This window comes from Rhodnius prolixus, unplaced genomic scaffold (genome assembly GCF_049639745.1).
Source record: "Rhodnius prolixus isolate KJV_2025 unplaced genomic scaffold, Rpr scaffold_2, whole genome shotgun sequence".
In the NCBI taxonomy this organism is placed as follows: Eukaryota; Metazoa; Arthropoda; class Insecta; order Hemiptera; family Reduviidae; genus Rhodnius; species Rhodnius prolixus.
The window spans coordinates 18,937,023-18,962,157 of record NW_027411592.1 but is presented as its reverse complement, the minus strand read 5'-3'; the positions used below and the strand labels follow the sequence as shown (position 1 = coordinate 18,962,157).

The 25,135-nt window shown below is 35.1% G+C and overlaps 1 protein-coding gene and 1 long non-coding RNA gene across 6 annotated transcripts in view; one reads left to right on the top strand and one right to left on the bottom strand.

Moving 5' to 3' along the window:
- Positions 1–25,135, bottom strand: part of Abl (tyrosine-protein kinase Abl) — a 90,437-nt gene that overhangs the window by 17,804 nt on the left and 47,498 nt on the right. For all 5 annotated transcript variants that reach the window (XM_074118345.1, XM_074118349.1, XM_074118348.1 and 2 more), the window contains exons 2-3: positions 11,675–11,878; positions 746–1,044 (exon numbers count right to left, since the gene is read on the bottom strand). In XM_074118345.1, the coding sequence (XP_073974446.1) occupies positions 746–1,044; positions 11,675–11,878 (503 nt within the window). The remainder of the gene's footprint in view (positions 1–745; positions 1,045–11,674; positions 11,879–25,135) is intronic.
- On the top strand, positions 62–9,989 carry LOC141449211 (uncharacterized). Its single transcript, XR_012455392.1, has 3 exons — positions 62–400; positions 8,101–8,353; positions 9,855–9,989. It is a non-coding gene; the product is annotated as an uncharacterized lncRNA (long non-coding RNA).

Below are 25,135 nucleotides of genomic sequence, written 5' to 3'. Positions count from 1 at the left end.
AATAGTGTTTACTTTTATTACAGTTGTTGTGGACAAAGCAAATATTGCCTATAATCAATTTTTACTTAAGTGAATTTGATGTTTATTAAAATAACAAAAATATAAAATTTTACTTGCAATAGCATTTTTAATCTCTATGTCAATAATACTAGCATTCATATCCAGAGAGTGGCATTAATTTGAACTATTTTCCCATGCTCTCAAAACACGTATAACCTCCCAACATTCCTTACAATGCAACAAGTTACTTGCCAAGAATTTAAAAGAGTTTTATTTCATTACATCTGCTACTACAACTCCATTGTTACTGGTGATATCAATTCTTAATTATACTATTAATACTGCTATTAATTGCTATTACATAAAGAAAATGCAAAATAATTTATCATCAGAGTTTCAGGTAATAAATTTTATATTATTTCAAAATTTCATTGCATTTTATTCATAAATCACCTAACTGTGTTATAGTGTTGAACAATACTTTTAATTGTTCTGAGATAGAAAACAATATTTTAAAAAAACTGACCAAGGGCAATATATGAATTTATCAGATGGAGAATACAATTACTAGAAGAGGTCAGGATAGATTTCTATCTAGTTTTACTTATAATTTTCTTCAATTTCTGCTTGCGGTAAGCAATTTTAAAAAACAAATCCGATCTAATTTTGTCCAACACGAAACACTAGACCAGAATGAATACAACTATAAATTGATCAAGAACAATTTTACCATAGACGTAATTACCTTAGCATCGGCATCCTCATTGATCCTATAATGATATACTCTGCCTTCGTACCTTAGTGATATGCTTCTTTGTCCAGGACTGCTTTCACTTTCTCGCACAAGAAAGCTTCCGTTAATACCTGAACTAAGCAAGTACTCGGCAGCATTTCTAGATATTGGACCATGGTACCAAGAATGTTTCTCCAAAGAGTTTACAGGTGTAACGTAATTGGATGGTACCCAACCTACTTGACCGGAAGTAGAATGAGCCTCACACCATTCACCAGACTTATTATAGCTCAAAATTCGAACTTGTTCACCTGCAATTAAAAAAAAAAAGGAAGATAATTTAAAAAGCGCAAAAGGCTATAATATAATCACCATATTAGAAAAATGAATTCATGTTTTAAAAAAACTTTGATTTACAAAATTTTAGGGTATATGTTCTCCTCAGAGGCTGATACGAAGAATTATTATGTACACGGTTAAAGGAGGAAAAAGTTGACTCGTAAGCAATACATATAACGTTTTATATCTCGTTTTTACATTTAAACAAAAAAAAACGTTGAGAGGGATATTCTTGATTTTCTTTTAAGTGTGGCTGTTTAAACACATTTAAATTGCTCATTACACAGCATACAAAATAATTTGTAGCAACAACATAGACCATTCCGGCCATAGTCATCAGAACTAGCAATAATCTAAAGTAGTCTTAAACGCATTTAACTAATTTCATTTGGTATGCTAGCTAATAGGTTGGCAACTAAGTAATTTCGGTTTTGAATTAAGATATAAAACTCATTCTTTTTAATACAAAAAATAATTTTTAATCAATGACATATTTTCCATTTTGTTCAAAGACATTTTGCCATCTTTCTTGCAGCGTCATGATTCCGCGCTCGTGGAACTTTTGGTCCTTATCAGCAAAGAGTGCAATTTAAGGTCATTTTCATCTGTAAAAGTTTTTCCGTTCAAATAATTCTGTAAACTCCGAAATAAATGATAATCAGATGGAGCCAGATCAGGGCTGTATGGAGGATATGCCACTACTTCCCAACCAAGCTTCAATAATTTCCCGCGAGTTGCCAAAGATGTGTGCGGCCTTGCATTATCATGATGGAACACAATTCCTTTTCGATTTGCCAATTCTGGCCGTTTTTCTTTGATTGCTTCTTCAAGTTTCATAAGTTGTTGACAGTAAACCTCTGAAGTGATCGTCTGATTCTTTGGAAGCAATGCAAAATACACAACACCTTTGTAATCCCACCAAATATTCAGCATGATCGTTTTTTGGTGCAATTCTGCTTTCGATGTGGTTGGTGCTGATTCATCCTTGCTTGCACCATGATCGTTTTCGCAATATGTTACTGTAAAGGATCCATTTTTCATCACCAGTTATGATTCTTTTCAAGAAAGGGTCGGTTTCATTGCGCTTAAGTTGCATATCGCAAATGTTGATTCGTTGTGTTAAGTGAATCTCTTTCAATTATTGTATGGGATACATTTAACTTCTCTGCAACCCCTCGAACAGGTATATGACGATCCTCTTCAATTATGACTTTGATTTGGTCATCATCAACTTCAGTAGGTCGACCAGAGCGTTGCTCATCTTAGAGAGCAAATCTCCAAAACGAAATTTTTTAAACCAATTCTGACATGTCCTGTTAAGCAGTCAATGCCCATAAACTTCGCATATCTCTTTGTGAGCTTCAGCAGCTTTTTTCCCTTTGCGGAAATAAAAAAGTAAAACATGCCGAAAAAGTTCGTTCCTGCACTCCAATTTGAAATGGACCAACAAGTAAGGGTTTTGGAAAAAGCAAGCACAACTTGTTTCTAAAGTAACCTCAATATTATCTTTACTAAATATGATAAGGTAAAGTACGCCACCACCACGACTAATTGAAAAAATGAAGGTTCGCTCCCTGCGAGTGAAAACCGAAATTACTTAGTTGCCAACCCAATAGTTTCTGTGAATGCTAATTATAACAATAAATGCAGTCAATAACAATATACATGAGAAATCTGCTTGGCAAAGGATGGACATAATGACACGGAGAGGGCCTAGGTAAGGAGTGTCGATCATATCATACCATTAAACATATTTAAATAAACCTATTTCATAATTTAAATTTAACCTTTTTTATAGGCATTTAGCAATGGAATGCCTATAAACATTTTTGCAGTAGATACAACAGTTTTTATTATTATTATTTTTTATTAATTCCAATTTCAGGCGGCCAGTTACTGAGACCTTTTTGCAGGTGCATGCAGGTGTTTTTTCCAAACACCGTGCACATTTCGTACGAATTTCCTTGCACATTGCCTTTCTAAATTTAAATCTGCAAGTGACAGGTCAATGAAGTGGCAGTCCATTAGCCACTTGATAGTAGCTACTTGCCTCAAACCTAGCATGCCTTTAAAAGTACCGGTTTAGAGAAACAAATATACAGAAATATGACTGGTAAAAAGCAATAACAAAGTTTGTTTTTTTAAAGAATCCAGAAGAGAAATATTTTATTGCTTTGTTTAAGTTGCCAAACAATAGAATTTATTGACTGTTGAAAGAGTTGTACATTTGGCCTTGTTACATTTTACAAACTTCAACTATTGGCTGGGATTTACTGTAAAGAAAAACATAGAAATCATAAAATACTATCTTAATCTTTTATGAGAATAAACAAATTCAGAGGAACCAATTTACTAAAATAAATAAGATGCAAATAAACGATTTCACTTGGCTACTCCCAAAAGTGATGGTAACTGAATTAAGAAAGAATAAATAATAAGCAGAAATATTGCAGTAGAATGTTGTTTTTTAAAATATAAATCACATGATTACGTAGGAGTTTACACTAAGTTCTAAAACATTACGGCAATATCACAGAGAAAGCTGAATTACAGCTTTCACAGTAACTCTCTTTTTTCCACACTATCACCTGGTTTTACAACTTCTTTTCTTCCTTGATGGTAATCATTAAATACAAATCAGACAAGGCAACAACATCCATGCACATTTTACTGCACACAAGGACATAAAATCTCACAACCACTATTACTATAATTATAATGCACTTGATCACGTTGTTTAAATGTTAATGATACTTAATAGAAATTATTGCTACAAATGAAACGATCTCACTTATAATAATTATTGGCTACGAGCAGATTGATAAAGAGCTCAAACCTTGATTTTCATTCTACGAGGTGCATTCAAGTTATAATTTTTTCTCAGAACTGTTTCCAGATAAAAACATGCGGTTTGTTTTAAAATAAGCGGGCACTCTTTGTTAATGCGTGACACGAAATGGCAGTACTGTACGCCACACAGAACCCTAGCGTCAGCGTCGAGAATAAGGACTGTTTTTTATACTAAAAATGGCGACGTTTTTATTATACGATCAGCGTGTAATCATACGATTTCTCCATTTGCGTGGTGTGACACCAATTGGAATTCATCGCCAGTTGATTGAGACATGTGGTGATGGTGCCATGGATGTGTCAAATGTGCGTACCTGGTTGCGAAAGTTTAAAGAAGGAAGAACGTCGTGTGAAAACAAACCAAGACAATCTCGTCCTCGCACCAGTCGGGTCTGTTGACACGATCGACCGAGTGGAAAAAGTTGTTTTGGCGGATCGCCGAAAGAGTGTGTAACAGATCGCTTCCGAAGTTGGCATTTCCATTAAAAATCTGCGCACTCAATCCTTCATGATGACCTGAAAATGCTAAAAGTGTCCTCCAGGTGGGTGCCACGAATGAAGACTTTGAAGTGATTGCTCATGCTCCCTACTCGCCTGATCTTGCTCCTAGCGACTTTTAACTCTTTCCAACAATGAAAGACACTCTCCGTGGCCGCAAATTCACCAGCCAGGCCGCTATTGCATCAGCGATTTTCTAGTGGTCAAAACAGACTCCTAAAAGAAGCGTTCGCAGCGGCCATGGAAACATGGCGGCAACGTTGTGAAAAATGTGTGAGGCTACATGGAGATTACGTCGAGAAGTGACAAAAGTTTCAAATTTTTGGTGTGATTGGTTAGTGAGAAAAAAATTCGGAGGCGTTATAACTTGAATGCACCTCGTAGATGTAAGAACTCAGTTAGTTTATAACAACATTCTCTTATGAAAAAAGCATCTTAATGTAGATTCTTCCCGACGGCAAGTCTATTTTTAAATAGACCAAATATAGATTTGGCATGTAAAAGTATTTAAAAAAAAAATATTTAAAACAAATTATATTTAAAAAATTACTGGAAAACAGGTACCTAAACATAAATGCAAGCTTTACACTTTTGTAGCAAAGAATATCTAAAGAACAATCTTTGTAGCTGTTTAGAATTTACCAACGCAATATTTTCTAAAAAAACATTTCGTAAAAAAAACTGGCGAACAATAGAACAATTGACTTCTTTATTTTCTTGACCTTATAATTTTACATAAATATAAGCATAAACTTTAACAATGTCCATGATAAATATAATAATAATTTGTGACATTTCTTAAATTTATTTGCGCAATTTTTAAGAATTTTTTTGGTTTTATTAGCAAAAAGTGTTAGCACAAAGAAAAACTTTTTAAAAATAGCCAAGGCTGATTATAGAACTTGACCATGAGTTGCATATTTATCTCTTTATAACTTAATATTTGTTGAAATATATTTCATTTTTCTGCGGACTGGAGAAGGAGTAATTCTTGGAAGACTGTATCCTTCTTGGAGGAGCTGATCAACAATACTGCAGGATACAGCTAATCTATTAATTGGACTACATAGAGTAATTAGGATCAATAAGCTTGAAAAGAAATGAAATCAAACTTTGATATAGTCAGGAATTTCCTTTGCTAACGCCAGAAGTCTGTTCAAGAAAAAAGAGTGCAGAAAACCGAAAATGAAGGATATCCTCCGCGATTCGACCAGTTGACCGCTCCGAGTTGCTTCACCACTCAGATAAATTACAACCGGTCTCGCTTTAAAGAAAGTTCTATCTATGAATCAACATGCAGCCGAAATGGAGACATTCCAGAGTTTTTTTCTGTGTGTACAAATTCACTGATAGACCAGGACAGAGGTCCAGAAGAATATGGTACATTCTAAAATAGCTGCCTCCTTATTCGAGCAGCATTAAACCATGAGGCTAAGGCTAAAGGCCACACAGAAGATTGCCCTGTAAAAGTTAATGAAAAAGAGATGCCAGGATACTTGCTGACACACATACTCTGTTAATCACTCCATTGGAAAATTGTGCAGATATACGAGAAGGAGACCAAACAATGTGAAGCCTTGAAAGAAGCTGAAGGGAATATTCTTTTCAATTTTGCTTTAAAAAAAAAGCTAAGGGCGCTAAGTTTCAGAAGATTAGTAATCTATGGTAATTTGCAATAGCATTTAAAGAAATTTAGCCTGGATTCTTGTCTGGACTCTTCGCTTGATGGGGGACTCTCAGGCCTACTTGATATCTTAGATAATTGTGACGGCATCCTATTTAATCATCTGCACCAGAACGCGCCGAGGTGGCCAGCCAGCTTAAAGGCGTACCTCTCAAAATTACTCATATCACAACTTCATGTATTCAAATCCAGTTATAATAATAAAAACCACTAACATTAAAAATATTTTTACAGTTAAAATGCCAGCACGCACGTTTACTCTCCGATGGGGCTCCTGTCCACCTGTTCTCTTCAACAGCAATCCTCTTCCTTATACAGATCTGATGCGCTACCTTGGGCTCTACATAAACAAACGACTCACGTGGAACTCACACACTAGACTTAAAAGACAAAGCAATGACAAAAAGTGCAAAACTGCTCTACAGACTTCAAATTACCCATTGAACTCAAACGCTTAATGTATGTACAACACTATCCTCAAACCTATATGGACTTACGAACTAGAGCTGTGGGGTCCAGCCAAACCTACAAACTTACGGACAGAACAGGACATTTCAGTCAAAACTCCTCCGATAGATAGTTGACGCTCCTTTCTACGTGACTAACCGCACTCTTCACAACGATCTCAACATTCTCTTCATAGACCAACTCGCTAAGACTAAATACCAAAAGTTCCATACTGCTCTCTCGACTAGCTCTAATCCTCTTGTACTGTCTCTCGCTTCCTCTGACATTCCTAATAATTCTCCTCGCCGACTGAATCGCCAGTGGCCCCGCGACTTCCTCGCAGTCTGAAGACCTACACGTCATCCTTCTCCTATAGAGAGTGCTACTCTATTCTCTCCTCCTGCTCTCCTCCCGCACCAATTCATCGCTCTCTCCTTATTTACTGATTGTATACAATGTATACAGATTGTAAATTACAAAATAAATTTTTAAAAAACCAAAAAACAGTTAAAATACATTCAAAAATTTAAACTTTCATTCATACAATATGAAATTCAGTAACACCATTAAACACATTACCATTTTAGCCCAATGATTTCAATATCTTAAGGATATTGAGGTACATCCTGTTGGGTAGTCACAATCTTGTATTACAAAACGACCTGCAGATGGATATCTTTAAAATTAAATTTTAGAAAAACGTCTTCTGAATGAAGTTTTTTTTTTTTTTTTTAAATTTATTTTGTTATTTACAATCTGTATAATACACTATACAATAAGTAAATAGGGAGATAGAAGTATAGAGGCGTGAAAGGCAGGAGGAAAGAAACTGCCCAGCGGCAGCACTTTCTACAGGATATTAATTTTAAGCCTTCAGACTGCGAGGAAGTCGCGGGGCCACTGGCGATTCAGTCGGCGAGGAGGATTGTTAGGAATGTCAGAGGAGGCGAGAGACTGTACTAGAGGATTGGAGCAAGTGGAGAGAGCACTATGGAATTTTTGATATTTAGTCTTGGCTAATTGGTGTACGAAAGGTATGTTGAGGTCGTTGTGTACAGTGAGGCTAGTTACGTAGAAAGGAGCGTCAGCTATCTGTCGAAGTAGTTTTGATTGAAATGTCTGTACAGTCCGTATGTTTGTAGGTTTGGCTGAACCCCACAGCTCCAGTCCGTAAGTCCACATTGGTTTGATGATAGTACTGTATATTAATCGTTTGAGTTCAATAGGTAATTTGGAGCGTCGTCCAAGAAGTCTGTAAAGTAGTTTCGCACGTTTTGTCATTGCTTGTCTTTTAAGTCTAGTGTGTGGGTTCCACGTGAGTCGCTTGTCTATGTAGAGCCCAAGGTAGCGCACCAGATCTGTATAAGGAAGAGGATTGCTGTTGATGAATGAAGTTTAAAACGAGAACCATTCTATGTTTTGAACCAAACATATTATTTTTAAATCTCGTTCAAAAAAAAGACTTTTTTTTTTAGAAGATTATTTTTTGTTTGACTTGTAACGTTCTAATAGAAACCATTCCGTAATTGTATTTTGGCTTTTCTAACAGATATAATATACATTATTAACAAGATCATACACCCTGCACTTATCGGAGAAAATATTTTCAAAGGACTAAAGTATGGACAATAAGAAAGATAATGGCCAGTAGGACAAGTAACTGGGAAAGTTAACTTTATTTCAAAGCTGTTATGTATAAACTTCCAGAGCTTTTATTTAACGTGGCAGGTTCAAAGGAACATGACGTGAAAACAGAATGCTCTACATACTAAGGAAAGTTTCTTTCAAAAGGTATCTTTCAGGTAATTAGTAATTTGTTTAAAAAAGAACTTCTCAGCGATTAAGCGGAGTAAATATATTCGGGAAAATTAATTATAACTAACTTTATTCTAAGAAGAAAATCCAATAGATGGGGGTTACTTTAGACATAATAAGCAGAGCTTCATCTACTCTAAAAACAAGTTACGGAACTTGGTTATACTATAAATAATCTCGGAATCATCACAGAAAAATGAAATACAAACTAACTAATGTTTACTGAAAAAAGTTAGAGCTAAATAACTATAGAAAGACTTCTTTTCCCCTTCGTTACATTTGGGACCATTTTTTCACTTAGAATTTTCTTCGGATCTACGAGGGTCATTTGAAAAGTCCGGGCAAAAATAAAAACTACTTAATTTTTTGGGATAAGGCCTTTCATTTCCTGTTTAAGGCATTTGGTGTATGGTGAGTCGGTCCTTGTCATCAACTCCATTTAAAATAAAAAACTGCTCTACTCAGCATTGTGGAAGCTATTCTTAGTACGGGTAATGCTCTCGTGTCTAAGAGGCCATTGAGTGGAGTCTATGCCTTTATAACAAAATCAATGGGCCCAACTAATTCGTCTTTGCCATTAGGTTACTGGTGGAGAATAAGGGCATCGGTTTAATCTCAGAAACCACCAGTTTGTACGTGCCTAAAAAAAACTTAGGTCCTGGTGTTTTAGGGTTTTTTTGGGGGGTATGAAGTATGTTGTGTACTCCACCATACTCGGATTAGGGCCGTCAAAAGATTAGAATGACTTTGTTCTTCCAGTCCATCACTAGTACGGTTGTGAGAAGTCTTCTTCCAATCAGTAATCGTCTGAAGATTCCAATATAATTTTATATTAGCTTTTGGGAAAAATTTACCTTCCTTCCTCTTCGGCGCTACAGTCCTAAAAGGACGAGGGCCTCCTCAATCAAGGCTCTCCACTGAGCTCTATCTGAAGAGCCTTCAGTCTCCACCTTCGCACACCCATTTTCCTCAAATCCCCCTCGACGTCATCAAGCCATCTCATTCTTGGCCTACCTCTTATTCTGACGCCTCCGGGCCTTCCATATAAAAGGCGTTTAGGGATTCGGTTATCCACTATCCTCTCCACATGACCTAACCAATTTAATCTTCCTTTTTTATTACATTGAATGTATGTCTGCTTTCCCATAAAGAGTTTGCAGTTCCAAGTTGGAGCGGATTCTCCATCTTACTCCCTCGTTCACAGGACCATATATTTTCCACAATACTTACCTTTCCCACAGTCTCAAAGCTGTCTGGCTCTCTTGGGTCAGAACCCAGCATTCGTTTTCATAAAGCACTACCGGTCTCTTGATTACGAAACCTCAAACAAGTCAAGGAAAAAACTTGCCAGCATCTCATATTTAGGTATCAGTCATTACTTCTTGAAGTCCTAACTTTGCACTGAGTATTTTGTAATTAATTTACCAATTCTTTTCAGAGAATTCTATACGCGATCTTTAATTAGATTTATTCTGTCTCCCCCATTAGTGTCTGGAGAGATCCTGCCAGTCATGGAACAATTCAGTCAGGTACTTTTTCCTTCATTGTATTCAACCAAGAGAGTGAAAAATCTATTGAAAATATACAGGCTTTTCTAGACTGGCAAGGAATTTTATCTGAATCCAATATTTATAGTATTAAAAAAAAGCCTGGGAAATGTGAAGCACAACAGGCCGGATGTACGTACATAGTTACAACGGCCTTGGAGTATATTCTGTAACAAACAACCTACTCTGCTTTGACGAAAGAGATTCTCTAAACAAGGTAAATACTAGATAATGTTAAAAAAAAACTCCATTAAAAATAGTCCCAGGATGAAATAACAGGACAATTTAAGCATTAAGTCTGTGATATCCTTTATAATATTAATAAGGATTAAATATTTACACTAAATTCCTAATAATAAGTCACTTAATTAGGACAAAAATGCCCCTTTATTGTAAAAATTTGGTTTCTGGGCATTTTTCCATTCAAATTCTAAGTTTAAAGTAACTTCCATTAAGTAAAAAGACTTAATTACCGATCACCCGTCCAATACTTAAGTGTAACACTCGCTCGAATAGGCATCCAACTTAACTGAATGACACCCTAGAAAAATGACTCCTGTTCTAGATCTTTCGGAGGTCAGCCTACTGGTACTTTGGATTGCGCAGGGCTCGCTCTATAATCCAACATGAGTGACAACTTTTTTCGATTTGACGTTAATATTATAATATAAAATTCAAAATAACAAATTATATGAGCTCTGAAAGAAATACTGGCCTACAAAGATTTTATTTAACCCATTCCTGACAATTAGATAACATCTTTACTATTGTAACTGAAGTACAAATAAACTGAAATTTCTCCAAGAAAAACCTACAGAGCCCACTAACTCCCTCAGATCTAAAACACTTCCGTAAGCAAATCTGTTACCATGAGCAGGTCGAGATTTAACCACAATTACTCACCTTATCATTTGGCACGTATCGGTATAGAAATAAATCCCATATGCTCCTGTGACAGGGAATCGACAGCCGAAGCAAATCATATCATATTGGCCAGCAGCAAGAACAAGAACGGTAGGTATCAGCTGTGGAGGGGCCATATTACAGACGAACTGCCCACTTCCGGCCAACTTAAAGCACTATACTGACTTACCCAGACTTATATGGCTACATTAGGGCTAATAAAATTAAAATATAACTTTCACGCCACCACACGGACAATGACTTTTAAACTATATACGTACTAACAGACAAACTACCCGCTACATAAAGACAGACACTGATTGATGGCTAATTTGTGATCATCATAAGGCCAAGAAAGAAGAAGAGGAAAAAATACTGAAAGAATCCATCGATTTAGAAAAATATTAATCTCATAACGCCGAGCGGATAGACCATGAACTACTTACTGCAAAGTAAAGATGAACTTTACACTGAGTTGGACGTAAAACCTGCCCGTACTGCTAACTTACGAGAAATTACAATCATGCATAAGTGAGGGACTTATTGCAGGAAATGTATCTTAATTTCTTTTAAAATGCCACACGGCATAAATCTGATAATAATTAATTATGATCTAAACAAGCCCCAAAAACATGAATTGATCATATATTTTTTTTCTGTTCACCAATTAGAGCTGGAGATTTTTGTTTTTTTTTCACAGCAGTATAACTAGAACCTCAAGAGAATTGCTATTTAAGAACCAGCTGGAAGAGAAATGGATACTCTTACAAGCATATATGTAAATTTGACGTTAAATTATTGCCTGAAAAAAGGTAAGTTAATATAATTTCAGGTGTAGAATTTAAGAGAAAAAAGAACCTTTCTTGAGCGTTAACTGGTTTTCTCCAGCTGCTTGAAAATCGTATAGCGCAACGAATAGCTGTGGATCGTCCTCTTCCTGTACTAGAAGATTTTCTTTGGAGGTCCATCTGGAGGCTGTAGGATCGAGGCCACCTCCAGGTATGGTAGCCGGCTCTGGTAGGTCCGGTATATGAGGAAGTGGTCGGCTGGCAAGTAGGGCTTCTGAAAAATAAATTTCAAAATATATATATTAAAAAATTAATCGTTAAAATTATGTAAAAAAATAAATAAATAAATGCTAGGACATGTCGTGGTTTAGGAGATTGGATTATTTGTGTGTAAAAATGTGTTTATGTATTCATTCTTCGAGGCATGTTTTTTAAGTATGTACCGTTTTGAAATAAAAGAAAAACAAGTATACTTTTCTTAACAATTTTATTTTTTCATAAAATCCTCTATGAACGTACAAAACAAACTTACACTTTACAAAACACTATTACGACCAATAGGGACATATGGAGCAGAATTGTGGGGCTCCGCCCAACCATTCAACATCCAACCTATTCAATCTTTCCAGTCTAAAGTCCTCCGCCGAATTGTTAATGCACCATTCTATGTCTCCAACCGCACCCTCCATCATGATCTCAATATTCCTTATGTAAAGGAATTAATCCACTCCCGATTCCTAAATTTCCACAACAAACTCTCTGATCACACAAATCCTCTGGCTCAATCACTATCCACATCGTCCCATCCTGACAATCCTCCACGTCGCTCAAAACGGCATTGGCCACGTGACCTCATCGCTTCCTAAACCCCAATAAGTTCCTAGAGAGTTCCAGCGCTGGGCTGGTTTCTCTCATCCCGTCATCGTGGTTGTGGCACTGAGCCAGCTCTGTGGCACAATCAAATGTTTCTTTGTACTACTCTTTTGCTAGATGTACTCGTATACTTTGTAGTACAGTTGCAAAAAATAAATAAAAAAAAATTTACACGAAAGCCTGGTACCTTAATCTACTTTTCTACAAATTGCCACTAATATTAAGGCACTTATCGTATCGTTCAACCAGCATTCGAATCCCATCCTCATAGAAGTCTGCCACATGATTTGACAAACACTGCAACACGGTCGTTTTAACCTTATCATCGACGTCATGACGCTGACTACCCAGATGCCTCTTCTAATGCAGAAACTGATAGTAGTCACTGTGCGCTAGATCGAGACTGTACGGAGGGTCAACTTATCGCATCAAATCTTCACCCAATTCGATCCACACCATGAAAAAGCTCTAACCTATTTCCACTGCTCCTGTTTTCTCTGAAAAACTTCACTGATCTCACGATGAATTTCAGCCGTTTTCACAACTTTAGCACTAAGAAAACCAATCACAGCTAGTATTTCACAGTCGGCGTAGGCATTTTAAACTCCCACAAATAAACGTATACACGGTCTTCATGTTACCATAATAGCGTCTGGTTTCTTCCGGTTAGATGGAGATACACAGATTCTACATCTAGAATAGACATTGTGCATCTTAGCATTTTCGGCTAAGAAGATCTCTATTTTGATCCATTTATTTAAACCTAGAGACTAGGTATTTTTTACATAAATATAAAACGGTAGAGAATATTTTATCTGAATTCTTCTAGAAGAAGCTCCAAACAAGTAACTAAGAAATAATCTAATGTTAAAAAAGTTTTAACAGAAAGTAATATATCATTAAATTTCTTTTGAAGTAGATGGCATTAATGTAGTAAGCAGATGTGGCTTCTCCTTTGTAACTCGGAACATAACGTGCACATGTGACTGGGCTAGAACATATGCGGCTCTTCGTTTCGTTTCTTACTGACTAAGATCTTATTCAATTCTTTGTAACAGTGTATGTTTTATATGCACCAACCGTAAGTTATTTGGATTTGAACAAAAAACAACAAAGTTTAAAAATATTTTTTTGTAATAATTCCAGGACTTTCAAACAGGCAAGCCTTACTTTCCCTTGCACCGCGACTCGTAGACAGGAATTGTTGTGGATCGTGCCAAATCAGTGAAATTGAACTCTCACTAGAAATACCTGTTTTTAAGATGCACTAAATATGGAAAAATTGTGAGGGTGTCGGTGAAAGTAAAAACTCAAAAAATTAAACTAACAATATTCTGTATTGAACTGGTTGCATTTTCCTGTGAGCATCAACTACACAGCTGATAGCGACTTTTTTTCTCTAAAAGGCTCTATGAGTTTCTTTAAAATTCATATCCTAAAGAAGTAAAAATTCTAATACGTTTCCCGGCAATTTACCCTGTCTTAGATTAGATCCTACGAGGATTTGACCAGAAAGCCTAGGCTACCGCGACCAAGAGGGTCCATTGCGGCATCGATCAGTTAGAGCACCTCTACCAGTCATATCTGTTTGACTTAGGAGTCTGCTGAAAGACTCTAGCTCCTGTGTTTAATTGCTTTACAAAATACTGGAAAAAAATAAATAAATAACAACTATAAAGTAAATTTCACTGGTTGTGAGTTAAGAAATCATATTTTCAAATAATACTGCCATTTTTTTTAATTTACTTTAAAAATTAAGTTATGAATCTCAACTCAATTGAGTTGGGAAGTGAGACCATTAATATCCTTCTAAAAAGATAAAGTTCTAGCATGTTCTACAAAATATTTTTTTTTAAAAAAAAGTATATATTAAAAAAGTATTTTAAAAATTAGGTCCGAAAAACGAAACGATTAATCGGAAGTATATTTTGGAGATGCGATTTGAGGTTTTTGGAATTATCTCCAAAACGACTCTACAGTTATCTCCGCGCTCTCTAAATTTAAGATACAAATTTCCACAGTTCAAACCTTTCATTTTTACTACAATAATTTTTCTGAAAAAAAAAAAAGTTCTGGAGATCCAAGAGACTGTTTAAATTTGATTACGGTTTAAGCTTATGGGAGTGAAGGCAGAATGTGACAAATGACAATGACTCCTCAGCCCATTATCCCTGTATCCTATCGACGTTTTAGAACAGAGGTGGAGCAGAGGATTTTGAAAGAACATCGGAATCGGTGGAGATCCCGAGAGCTGACTGCCGTCAGGCTAAGGAAATTCTTGGCCTGTCAAAAAAGGCTACAGTTGGTTTTAGCAGGTCCCGGATCCTCCATTTGGTTCAGGTGTTGAGTGGACAAGCGAAGAATTTAGCGCACCATCTTTTCAAATGCGGCCTTACCCAGTCGCCAATCTGCGCTGGCTGTGGTGAGTCCGATGAAACTGTGCGGCACTTTGTAGAGGTGTGTCCAGTTTATTCTAAAACTAGATTTCTCGTCTTCGGGAGGTTAAATGTTTCTCTACCAGAGATTGTAGCATCTGGTAATCTTAACGAACTTTTTAGGTTTATTCAGTGCACTGGGCGATTGAGTCGCCATGCTCCCTAGTGTCCAGTTACTACTTTATTAGTTTATTGTATTGGCATCTGGCAAACTTTTGCCGGATTTGTTGTTTTAAAGCCCCGGTATCTCTCATGAGATGAAGGGTGTGCGGGGAACAATGGGCATTTTGGATTGCCTGCGTTCCTTCCCCTTTTTGGTGGAACCGCCCTCCTAATACAATCTAACCTAACCTAACCTTACGGGAGTGAAGACAGAATGTCGTAATCCAACAAAATAAAAACAACATCCTAAATTTCAGCTAGAGAAATGTGCGAAAAATCCCTGCTACGTTTCAATGGTGTCCGCGGCTAGTTAATGCGTTTGAAGGGATATCAATTTTGAGAATTTTGACACAATTATTTGTGAGAGTGTTTTCTCCCATTAAACAACCATAAGAATAATTATTAGAATATTTCGATTTTCTAACTTGTAAACAAAAACGAGTGGGTTGATTTTGGGGGAAGGCTGCGCTGCGACAAGCAAACAATATCCTTTTTACCTCATTCCAACAAAAACCACTTTGTTAACACAAAATACCATTCTTCTTCATTTATTTCCGCTAGAGAAGGATTTTAAATCATTGTACAAACCTTTTCCCATAATTACGTGTGTCGTTTGTTATAAAATAAGACTTTCTATCGCCTTCTTTAATAAAAGAATGCGTAATTGTTAAAGAAACATTCTAGAGAATTAAAAATATAGTTAATTAGAACTACCTACTAAAGAATAATAATGTAAAGGAAAAAAAAATACTGTTACAAATTCTGTAATATGGAGAAAACCGTACGACGGAGCAGAAAATTGCAAGCAAAAATCACGCGCCGCACGCACCTACAACGGTCATTATGGCTAATCATTCAATTACGTACAATCATATATAATAACAGTAACAACCCATTTAGAGCTCTAGGCTGCAATTTCTGAAACATAATCTCAACTAGCTAAAGCCAATTAAAATTCAAGCTTTTAGTTCTACTAACCAAGTTTCATCTTGTAATAAAATTTTCTGTAAATAGACAAATAAGAAATAATGAAAAAAACACATTTCTGTAATTTTTTGGAGCATGTCTAAGCATTTTAATTTTCAAATTTATGGTATACTTGATACGAAACATAGGCCTTTCTCGTATCGGGTGCCTAATCTTTCGGGCTTCGGGGGGGGTAAAGAGGCGGCAGATCACTTTTCACGAGATCCGGACCCTATTCTGGCTTTACACAATGTCACATGCCACAGAAATGGAGAATGAAGAGAAATAGTTTATCAACAGCTACTCGCCTTAACTTTCTGAGACATTAATAACTACAAAGCCGGGCGGCCATTTGGAACGGTTGTAATCTCAACATCACTATGTTCTATCTGTATAGGTATCGCCAGAACGAAGAGGAAACGGTGCCGTACGCATGGTGACAACGCAAAGAGCTGGAAGGCCCAGCCAGATTCGGCTAATCAGAGAAGAAAAGTCTACATCTTCACAGTTTTCCCACGAGCTTCTGTGATCAGAAAACTAAAATCATAAAAACTACCCAACAGCATTGTAGTACACAGTTGAATGGTGTCCGCTTACTTACATAATGTGAATTCTAGTATTGGTAATTTAAGGCGCAAATTACCATCGATACTCTTATACTTAGTATTGTATTTGACTCAAGTATATTTGATATCAGGTTACCTCCATTCTCAAGGTGGGCAACAACGGTTCCAGTTCTTGAATTAGTTTATTACGTAAACTATTTAATAATACGTATGATTCTGTTTTAAGACGTTTAGAAAATGCAAAAAAAAAGTCTGCGTGCCAAAATGATTTAGGAATCCACTATTCTCCTTCCTGACATTTTTAAGACAACTTTAACATCTCAAGTCTAAATACTAGTAGAGACTAAGCCTGTTTTAATTCTAAACTAAAAATATACACAGTACTTAGCATTTTAGCAATTAGTTGTATTTCAAAGAGTTTAATGTTACGGAGGGAGTTCTCCAAGGTGAAAATCTTAGCCCTCTTTTGTTCTCTTTGTTCATCGCGGATATCGTAGATTTTTTCAGGGATCACGGTGCAGTAGGGCTTAGTATAAATGAAAGACAAGATGTGTTTATACTCTTATACGCTGATGATATTGTACTGTTGGGGCACTCTTGGATAGACGCACAGTTCAAATTGGATCTCCTAAATAAATATTGTAAGCAAAACGCACTAAATGTTAATATTGATAAAACTAAAATTTTACCTTTTCAAAAAGGAGGGAAACAAGGTCAACAGAGGAAGTTCGTTTTTGATGGGAAGGAAGTGGAATTAGTCAGGGAATTCAGGTACCTCGGGATCACTTTCACAACTAGTGGGAAATTTAGAAAAACAGCAGAACATAATAAAACACTAGGCATAGCGGCAGCTACAAAAGTTAAACAGTTATTATCTAAGGGGAAATCGGATTCATGGGAAACTAAGGAAATTCTTTTTGATAGTATGGTGGCTAGCGTACTTTTGTACTGTGGAGAAGTTTGGTCTGCCCCTTACGGAGATATTTTGGAAAAAGTACAAATAAAGTATTTTAAGTCTCTCCTTTTACTTCCAAAATCGACTCCCGATGCCTTGCTGCGACATGAAGTCAGTAGAATTCACTTAGATTTCTTTATCTTTAAAAGGATGATAGGATGGTGGATAGTTCTACTCAAAATGGAAAACGATCGCATTCCGAAATTATGTTTTAACAGGCTATTAAAGTTAATAAATTCTAAGCAGATTCCTTTCAATTGGTGCATATATTTAAAATTGTCATTGGAAAAAATTGGTGCAATAAATCTCTGGGAGTCACAAGATTACAGTGAATTAATTAGAAATAGAAGTGGCTTAATTAATGCTTTTAAATTGTATCTCTCTTATAAGGACATTGAAAAACTCTACAACGCTAGATTTAATAATTATATTCGATTTATTAGTAATTATAATTGTAAACAGTCTTATCTTTTGGTGAATGCGCCAATTAAATGTGTAAGAGTAATTTCTCAAATCCGTTTAGCAAGTGATAAGTTCCCCAGAATAATAATAAAAGATAAAAATTATGAATTCAGACCTGAAACCCAGTGCGCGCTTTGTAATAGTTCACCGGATTCAATTACACACATCTTGCTAGATTGTAAGACCTTTGATGCGTATAGAGCAAAATATTTTAGTAAATTTACATTGTTAACTAATGAAACAGAACTTGACTTTCTTGAAAGTATATTAAATTGTTCCAATATGGATTTAGTTATCAATTTATATAATTATGTTAAAAAATGTTTGGAAATAAGAAATAAACTAAAACAGTGGTTACAAGCAAATAATAATTATAATTAATAAATAATGAAAAAAATAAGTAAATTTGTTATCTGTGTTTATGTGGGTAATAAGTTGGAATTTATTTTTTTCTTTAAAAGTGATTTATGTCTGCACTTCGAACTGTTTTCTATCTAATATGTAATCTATTAATCTATAATATCAACAATGTTATGAAATATTTCTGTTCTTAAGTTAAACTACGAAAAAAAAAAGAAGGAAAATTTAGTTTAAATAAATGTATTTATGTATATTTATGATGGATAAATAACTTTGTTTTATAAAAAAAAAAAAAAAAAAAAAAGGAAAAGAAACGCATATTATTAATTCTTATTCGTTTATTTCATTTTTGTTTTTATTTTTTATTACTGTATAATAACTGAACTCTTGCTGTAAAATTGTATTTTAAAAGCAATAAATAAATTTCAATTTCAATTAGTTGCATTTCAAAAAGTGAATAGACATTAGATAAATGGCAGAATTCATACTTTAACGGTAACATATTGATGCACTTTTTTTTTTGTCACTTTATTAGCCATATTTACAACTATAACAAATGTTGCATCAAGTAAATTTGATCGTACAGGTCACATGAAAGTCGTGATAAGAGTAATCACCCATTGGTAAAACTCTTTCTCGGTAGATATTACACTTACATCAGTAGGTCCCTAGGCCACTTTCGCTTCAAGCGACGATGAGGATTGTCTGGAAGGTGTGGAGAGGAGAGCTGTTGCACAAGAGGATTAGGATGGAGATCAAGGAGGCTGTGAAATTTGCGGTAGCGAGACTTTATTAAGATCAGAGACAAAAGGGATATTTATACATATAAAATACAAAATGTGCCTTCCAATTTCGATCTTAAGAGACACAATACTTCCTTTTATTAGAAGTAAAAGAGATGGTAGAATTATTATCTATTTATATAATTCAAGCTTTTTTGACAGTTTCACCAAGAACTATAAAGACGCCAAGGTTCTATCAAGTTCCACTTCAGTGTAGATTCTCTTGAAAGCAAGCAAGCAAAATTAGCGTAACCGACACTTGCAAAACAATATTCTGTCCTTCTTTGCTCCCCTAAATCTTGAATAAGAGGCAAATCTAATCGATTAACTGACGAAACCACAATTTTATTTTCTTTCTTTCTGTCGCCACTTAAGGAAAAATCGCATTAGTTGATTCAAAGTTCAACATTTTGAGTCCAGTGACTATGAGCTTTCTGTGGCTTCATTAATTGAGAAAAAAACGATGCGGGTAATCTCCGAATGATCATCTTTTATGATACAAATTTGAGTTCTGCTTACTTAAATTCCTTTATCTTGAACACTGATTTTAATAAAATTAAGATGATTCTCTCTTAGGCTTACGTTTCAATTTTTTCTTCCCACTACTTTACTAGGAGGTTAGAATGAGAAGATTATACCTTAATATAAGATAAGATTCTGCAAGGTGACCTTGATAAGGTTTTTACCCTCCTTTGTTGGGAGAACCTTTTTTTAATCTATACAAACCTCACCTTTAGGCCTTGAATGCTGATGACGTCGCTGTCTATGCTCCGTCCTGGAGATTAGACACGATAGTCAACAGGCTTACAAGGGCCATGTCTTGTATCGACCGTTTTTTCACAAAGTGGAAAATAAAAATTAACCCTTTAAAGACAGAGGCTATCCTTTTTACCAAGCGCAGGCCGATCTTGTATCGACATGTCCACTTCGGGGGACGGATTGTGCCGTGGGCTGCCACTATCAGGTACCTTGGAGTAATAATGGATCGTGGGCTGACCTTTACCCCCCAAATAAAGGACAGAGTAAATAAAGGTAAGGCAGCCATTCGAGTGTTATTCCCGCTGTTCTGCAGGGACTCTAAACTGTTCCCAGAGAATAAACTCCTGCTGTATAAGGTAGTGATTAGGCCCATGTTACTTTATGCTTGTCCCTCTTGGAGTTTGATATGTCGATCCAATATCGCCTCGCTGCAGATCATACAAAATAAATTCCTCAGGCTTGTGACAACTTCCCCCCGCTACACGCGTATTATAGACTTACACTCTAACACCAACATGGACTATGTAGAGCACTACATCAAGTACCTCGCTACTGGTTTTTTCAGCAAGTGTGAATCCAGTCACAACCACCTATGCAGACTTATAGGGGACTATAGTTTGGACACGGTGCACAGGCACAGAAGAGTTAAGGACTCCCTGAAATAAAACTTTCCTTGGAGGCTGAGGGTTTTTCATCGTTTTTCCCCTCGTTATTTACTTGTACTTTAATTTTTTATTTATTTTGTAACAATAGATTTTTTGGAGGTTATAGTTTTTATTACTGGAACTCCTTATGTACATATGTATATACTTAAATTTTAAATAAAGTTTATTAATTAAAAAAAAAAAAACCTCACCTTTAAGTTAAGCCAATTTTACTACATAATAAATTGCAACATTTACAATAAACTGCTATTATTCAATGGCGAAGATGCATTTGTTCTTTTAATCATAACCTGTACGATGAAAACTACATAAAACTGTAGTTGAAAGTAAATGGAATGCGAGTTAGCGGTTGCAAAGCAAAGCAATCTATTAGAGGAGCTTTGTATTGGGTATTAGGTCATAGCCACCACTATAAATGATGCTCTCGGATGAAAGTTTAGAAAAATGATTAGCGCTAGGAGGGAGTGTGATCATCTCCCCCCCTTACCATCAGCCAGAAGGGGTCACTTGCTAGACACTGTTATATTAATTACCTATCTCCAGCATAGCCAACCACTGCTTCCTTTTTATACCTTCATCAGTTTGATACAGTTTTTTGTTTTTTAATTTTTATCAACGTTCTACTACGCACTACGTACAGTAATATCTACATATCTTAAAACAAATTTGTCCTTACTTATAAATAGGGAACGGATTCGTATGTATTTACATATTTTTTTCTAGGCAATTTACAGACGTTTTTCAACTAGAAGTATACATACTGACACTTTTTAAGCCGTTTGAGTCTACTTTTATTTCACATATTTGGATGTTATCGCATATTTATACATATTTGATTAAAATAAATAAATATTTCAACATATTTAATCAAAATATGTACATATTTTTCATTTTGGGCATATTTTCATAATTGGGAGGTGGTTGACAGGAACTGTGAACCACAGACTGTAGGGCTGTGAATCACAGTGGGTACAATGCTGCACAGCTTGTGACAAGCGCGTTTCTTGCTCTCAACGTTCCCGAGTCACCCAACATATTGCCACCGGATCGCACATAGAGAATAAAAACAGAAAGAAAGAGAGGACGTCCTATCAAGCCTTCCTTACATCTCCATCATCAAGTAAGTCTACTCTGAGTACAGATCTGTGTCGGGCTTTGGTTAGAGCAGATATCCCTTTCCACAAACTTAAAAATCCTCATTTCAAAGGATTTTAGTCGTTACAAGTCCATCTTACGCCCAGATCGTCGTCACTTTACGTTCCAACATTTGAAATTTCATGTGGTTGCAAACAATTTCGAAGAGTGAAGTTTTCAAAATTGAAAATTTAACACATCTTTTTATAAATAGTAAAAATGTTCTTTGTTGTATAAATCATTATAATTTGTAAAAACAAATTATTTTGTTCCTAATAAATTATTATAAATTGTAAAAATGTTCTTTCCTTGTATAAATAATTATAACTTGCCCCCCCACAAAAAAATTCCATTTTCATATAAAAAAATGTCCATTTTACTTAAATATTCCAGAAAATATTTTAAGAAAATCACATATTTTCCACATAATTGACGAAAATAAATGCATATTTTAATTAAATATTTGGCATTTTTAAATACATAAAAATCCGTTCCTTACTTATAAAACTGTGTAAAGACAAGGATAAATGTTTTAGAAAGGCAGCAGAAAAATGTTTTCTGACATATTATAAAGAAAATTATAGTTATTTTCCATTTAAACTTTATACTATACAATGTAACCATTTCATTTTCTAACTTTCGATAAATAATTATTTATATCTAGGCAACATTGTTTTATTTAGATGTAGTAACAAATAAAAAAAAGGGTTAATTTTTTGGTGCAAATGGTGTTTGTATAATACTAGAACGAGACTTAATGATGTGCTGATAACAGAATGGAAAACAATTAAATTTATATATATTTTTTTTAATTATTTACCAACATGCTCTCTAAATGAATCTGTCTCTATTTTAGTTTCTTTATTTTAATCTTATTTTACTTTTTTGTTTACAAAATCAAAAATCCGCATTGATAAATTCTGAAAAACAATTTCCAGAATCTTCCTGATAAGATGGTACCGGAAGCGTGTACAGCACCACCGAAGTTTTTGTAATGAATACTAATCTTTGGGTATTATTACCGATCGTACATAAAACTAGAAATTTTGGGACTGTACAAGTATGAAACACAAAAAGATAAAACATTTTAATTACTCTTATCAGCTGACAACAGGTTTAAAGATGAGATAGGCTTTAAAAGGAAATCTCAGCTGTATTCAATAAAATGAAACAAAATCGTTACAGTAAAGTAATGCTTCCGTTTGGTAGATATTGTTCCGCAAGTTATGGTGACAACCATTCGAAATATCAAATTTGAATTTTCGAAAAAGTACTCATTAAAACGGATAGATATCCCAGTGAAAACTGATGATAGTAATTGCATCCTTTACGAGCGGAAGTATGAATCAGAGTTGACAGCTAATGCTGTAATTTCCATTTATATACAGCCTATTCTGAGTTGGCTACATAGTAAGAATGTTTTTACTTCTTTACTGCCCAGTACAATAATCTTTTAATTTTTTTCTTTTCCAAATTCACACCTTTTTACTTTGCTGCTACACTTTGCAAGAAGAAATGCTACTACAGGATCAAATTTAGAAACTGAATTTTCACCGCTAACGTTCGCGGCTACCTGGAAAAATTTACTACAAATAATTTTAAGGAATGAACTTCTTAACCTTCTTCTGCCTTCGGTTAACCAGGATTTAGATTAACCGGGAACATGTTGAATCATCATAAGAACACCTGGATCGGCGCCGAAACAAAAGTTAATTTTCAGTGGCGACAGGAAAAATTTTTTGTCTTCCGATGTAACATAATTGTAGGCGTGGCAGCAACTCTTTTATACCGTGATTTTCGTGAACGATCATTATGTATGTAGGGTGAAGGGACCAGTAATTGACTGCTTAAGAAAAAATTCGAGTTTAAGATAGAATAACTTCCGTTATTTTGGCTCCAGGTGTAGATTGTAAAATTGTACCGCTCCAGTAGGATGTATTTTATTTTATTAATATTTTAAAAGCAGTAAATTCGATCTTTATGTCAACCAAAAATGATTTTATTTGTAAGTATGCCAATGACCCAGTAATTGACATACCGAATTTTCGGTGGAACCAGTGTTTGACATGGAGTGGGACCAGTAATTGACATACAAATATATTCATGAAACGACATAAGGTATGCATTCAAAATCACTTTTAAATCTAAATAAATCACTTAAATCACCTAAATCACTTTTTCAATTGGATTTATAACAAAAATCGGTCTTATTCATAATTAATTACAATCAGTTTTTAGATAGGCAAACCTAAATAATCTAATATTTTTTCAACCTTACCCTTTTTTATGCAGCTTTTGACGATCAACCCTTACACAACTGTACTACCAGTAACATCACAAAGTCACCAACTCTCCACGTATGTTTGATTTCGCACCTGGTACTTCTCTTGAGGGAGCTTCATTTTTCCTCTGGCCGTTTTCTTTGATGGAATTCTATGGTTTAGCCATTTCCTCCCTTTCTTCTTTGTCATGTGGCTAGGACCCAAAACCGAGGGAGAATGAGAGATTTTCCAACTCCGATAAGTGGGCGTCGTTTTTATTAGTCACGTAGGCCTCGGAAGCTGTTCGGCGATCACGACTATTCCAGTTTGTTGTTCATACATTGTTGTTCTCTACAGAATAATCATTCTGCATGCCCTCTTGAAATAAGGCGTACATTTGCTAATTCATTAATTTAAACATATTTTGTTGGAAGTTTTACTATTTATTTTATGTTGCCGATATTTTTTATCAATGATTTTATTTTACAATGTATTGAATTTTTAATTATAATAAAATTTACCAACCTATCTTATCATTTTCCCAGGAAGTCAATCACTAGTCTCAAACAAAAAAGCTGTAGGACTAGTAATTGACATACATGTCAATTACTGGGCAGATTGCCGTTTCAAGGACCAGTGATTGACAGCCCCATTTTAATCCTCAATGCTTCTTATAATTAAAAAAAAAAACTACTTAAATGAAATCTACAAGTAATACTAATTATAACAGAACATTGATAACCACACGAATATATGAACTAATAAACGAAAAATAAGAAAAAAGAAAAATTATTTTCTTATCAATCCTCCTTAGCAACGGCTTGTTTTTTCCTTGATTTTGAACTTTTAACACAAATAACCTTCCACTGATACCAAGGAACCTTCCAATAATTAATATTTTTCTGGAACTGCTGCCCAAAGGCTTCTCAATAACGAAATTGAAAGAATCACCACTAAAAACGGCTCATATCCCTTATAATACCAGTTTATTTCTGGTATGTCAATTACTGGTGCCCAGTCAATTACTAGTCCCTTCACCCTATGTAAAAACCCAAAATATGGTGCAATTAGTACTGAATTTCTTGGGATTTACTACGGTCTTACAAAAGACCATGGGATTTGACGTGTCGTAAATGGTTGATTTTTCAACT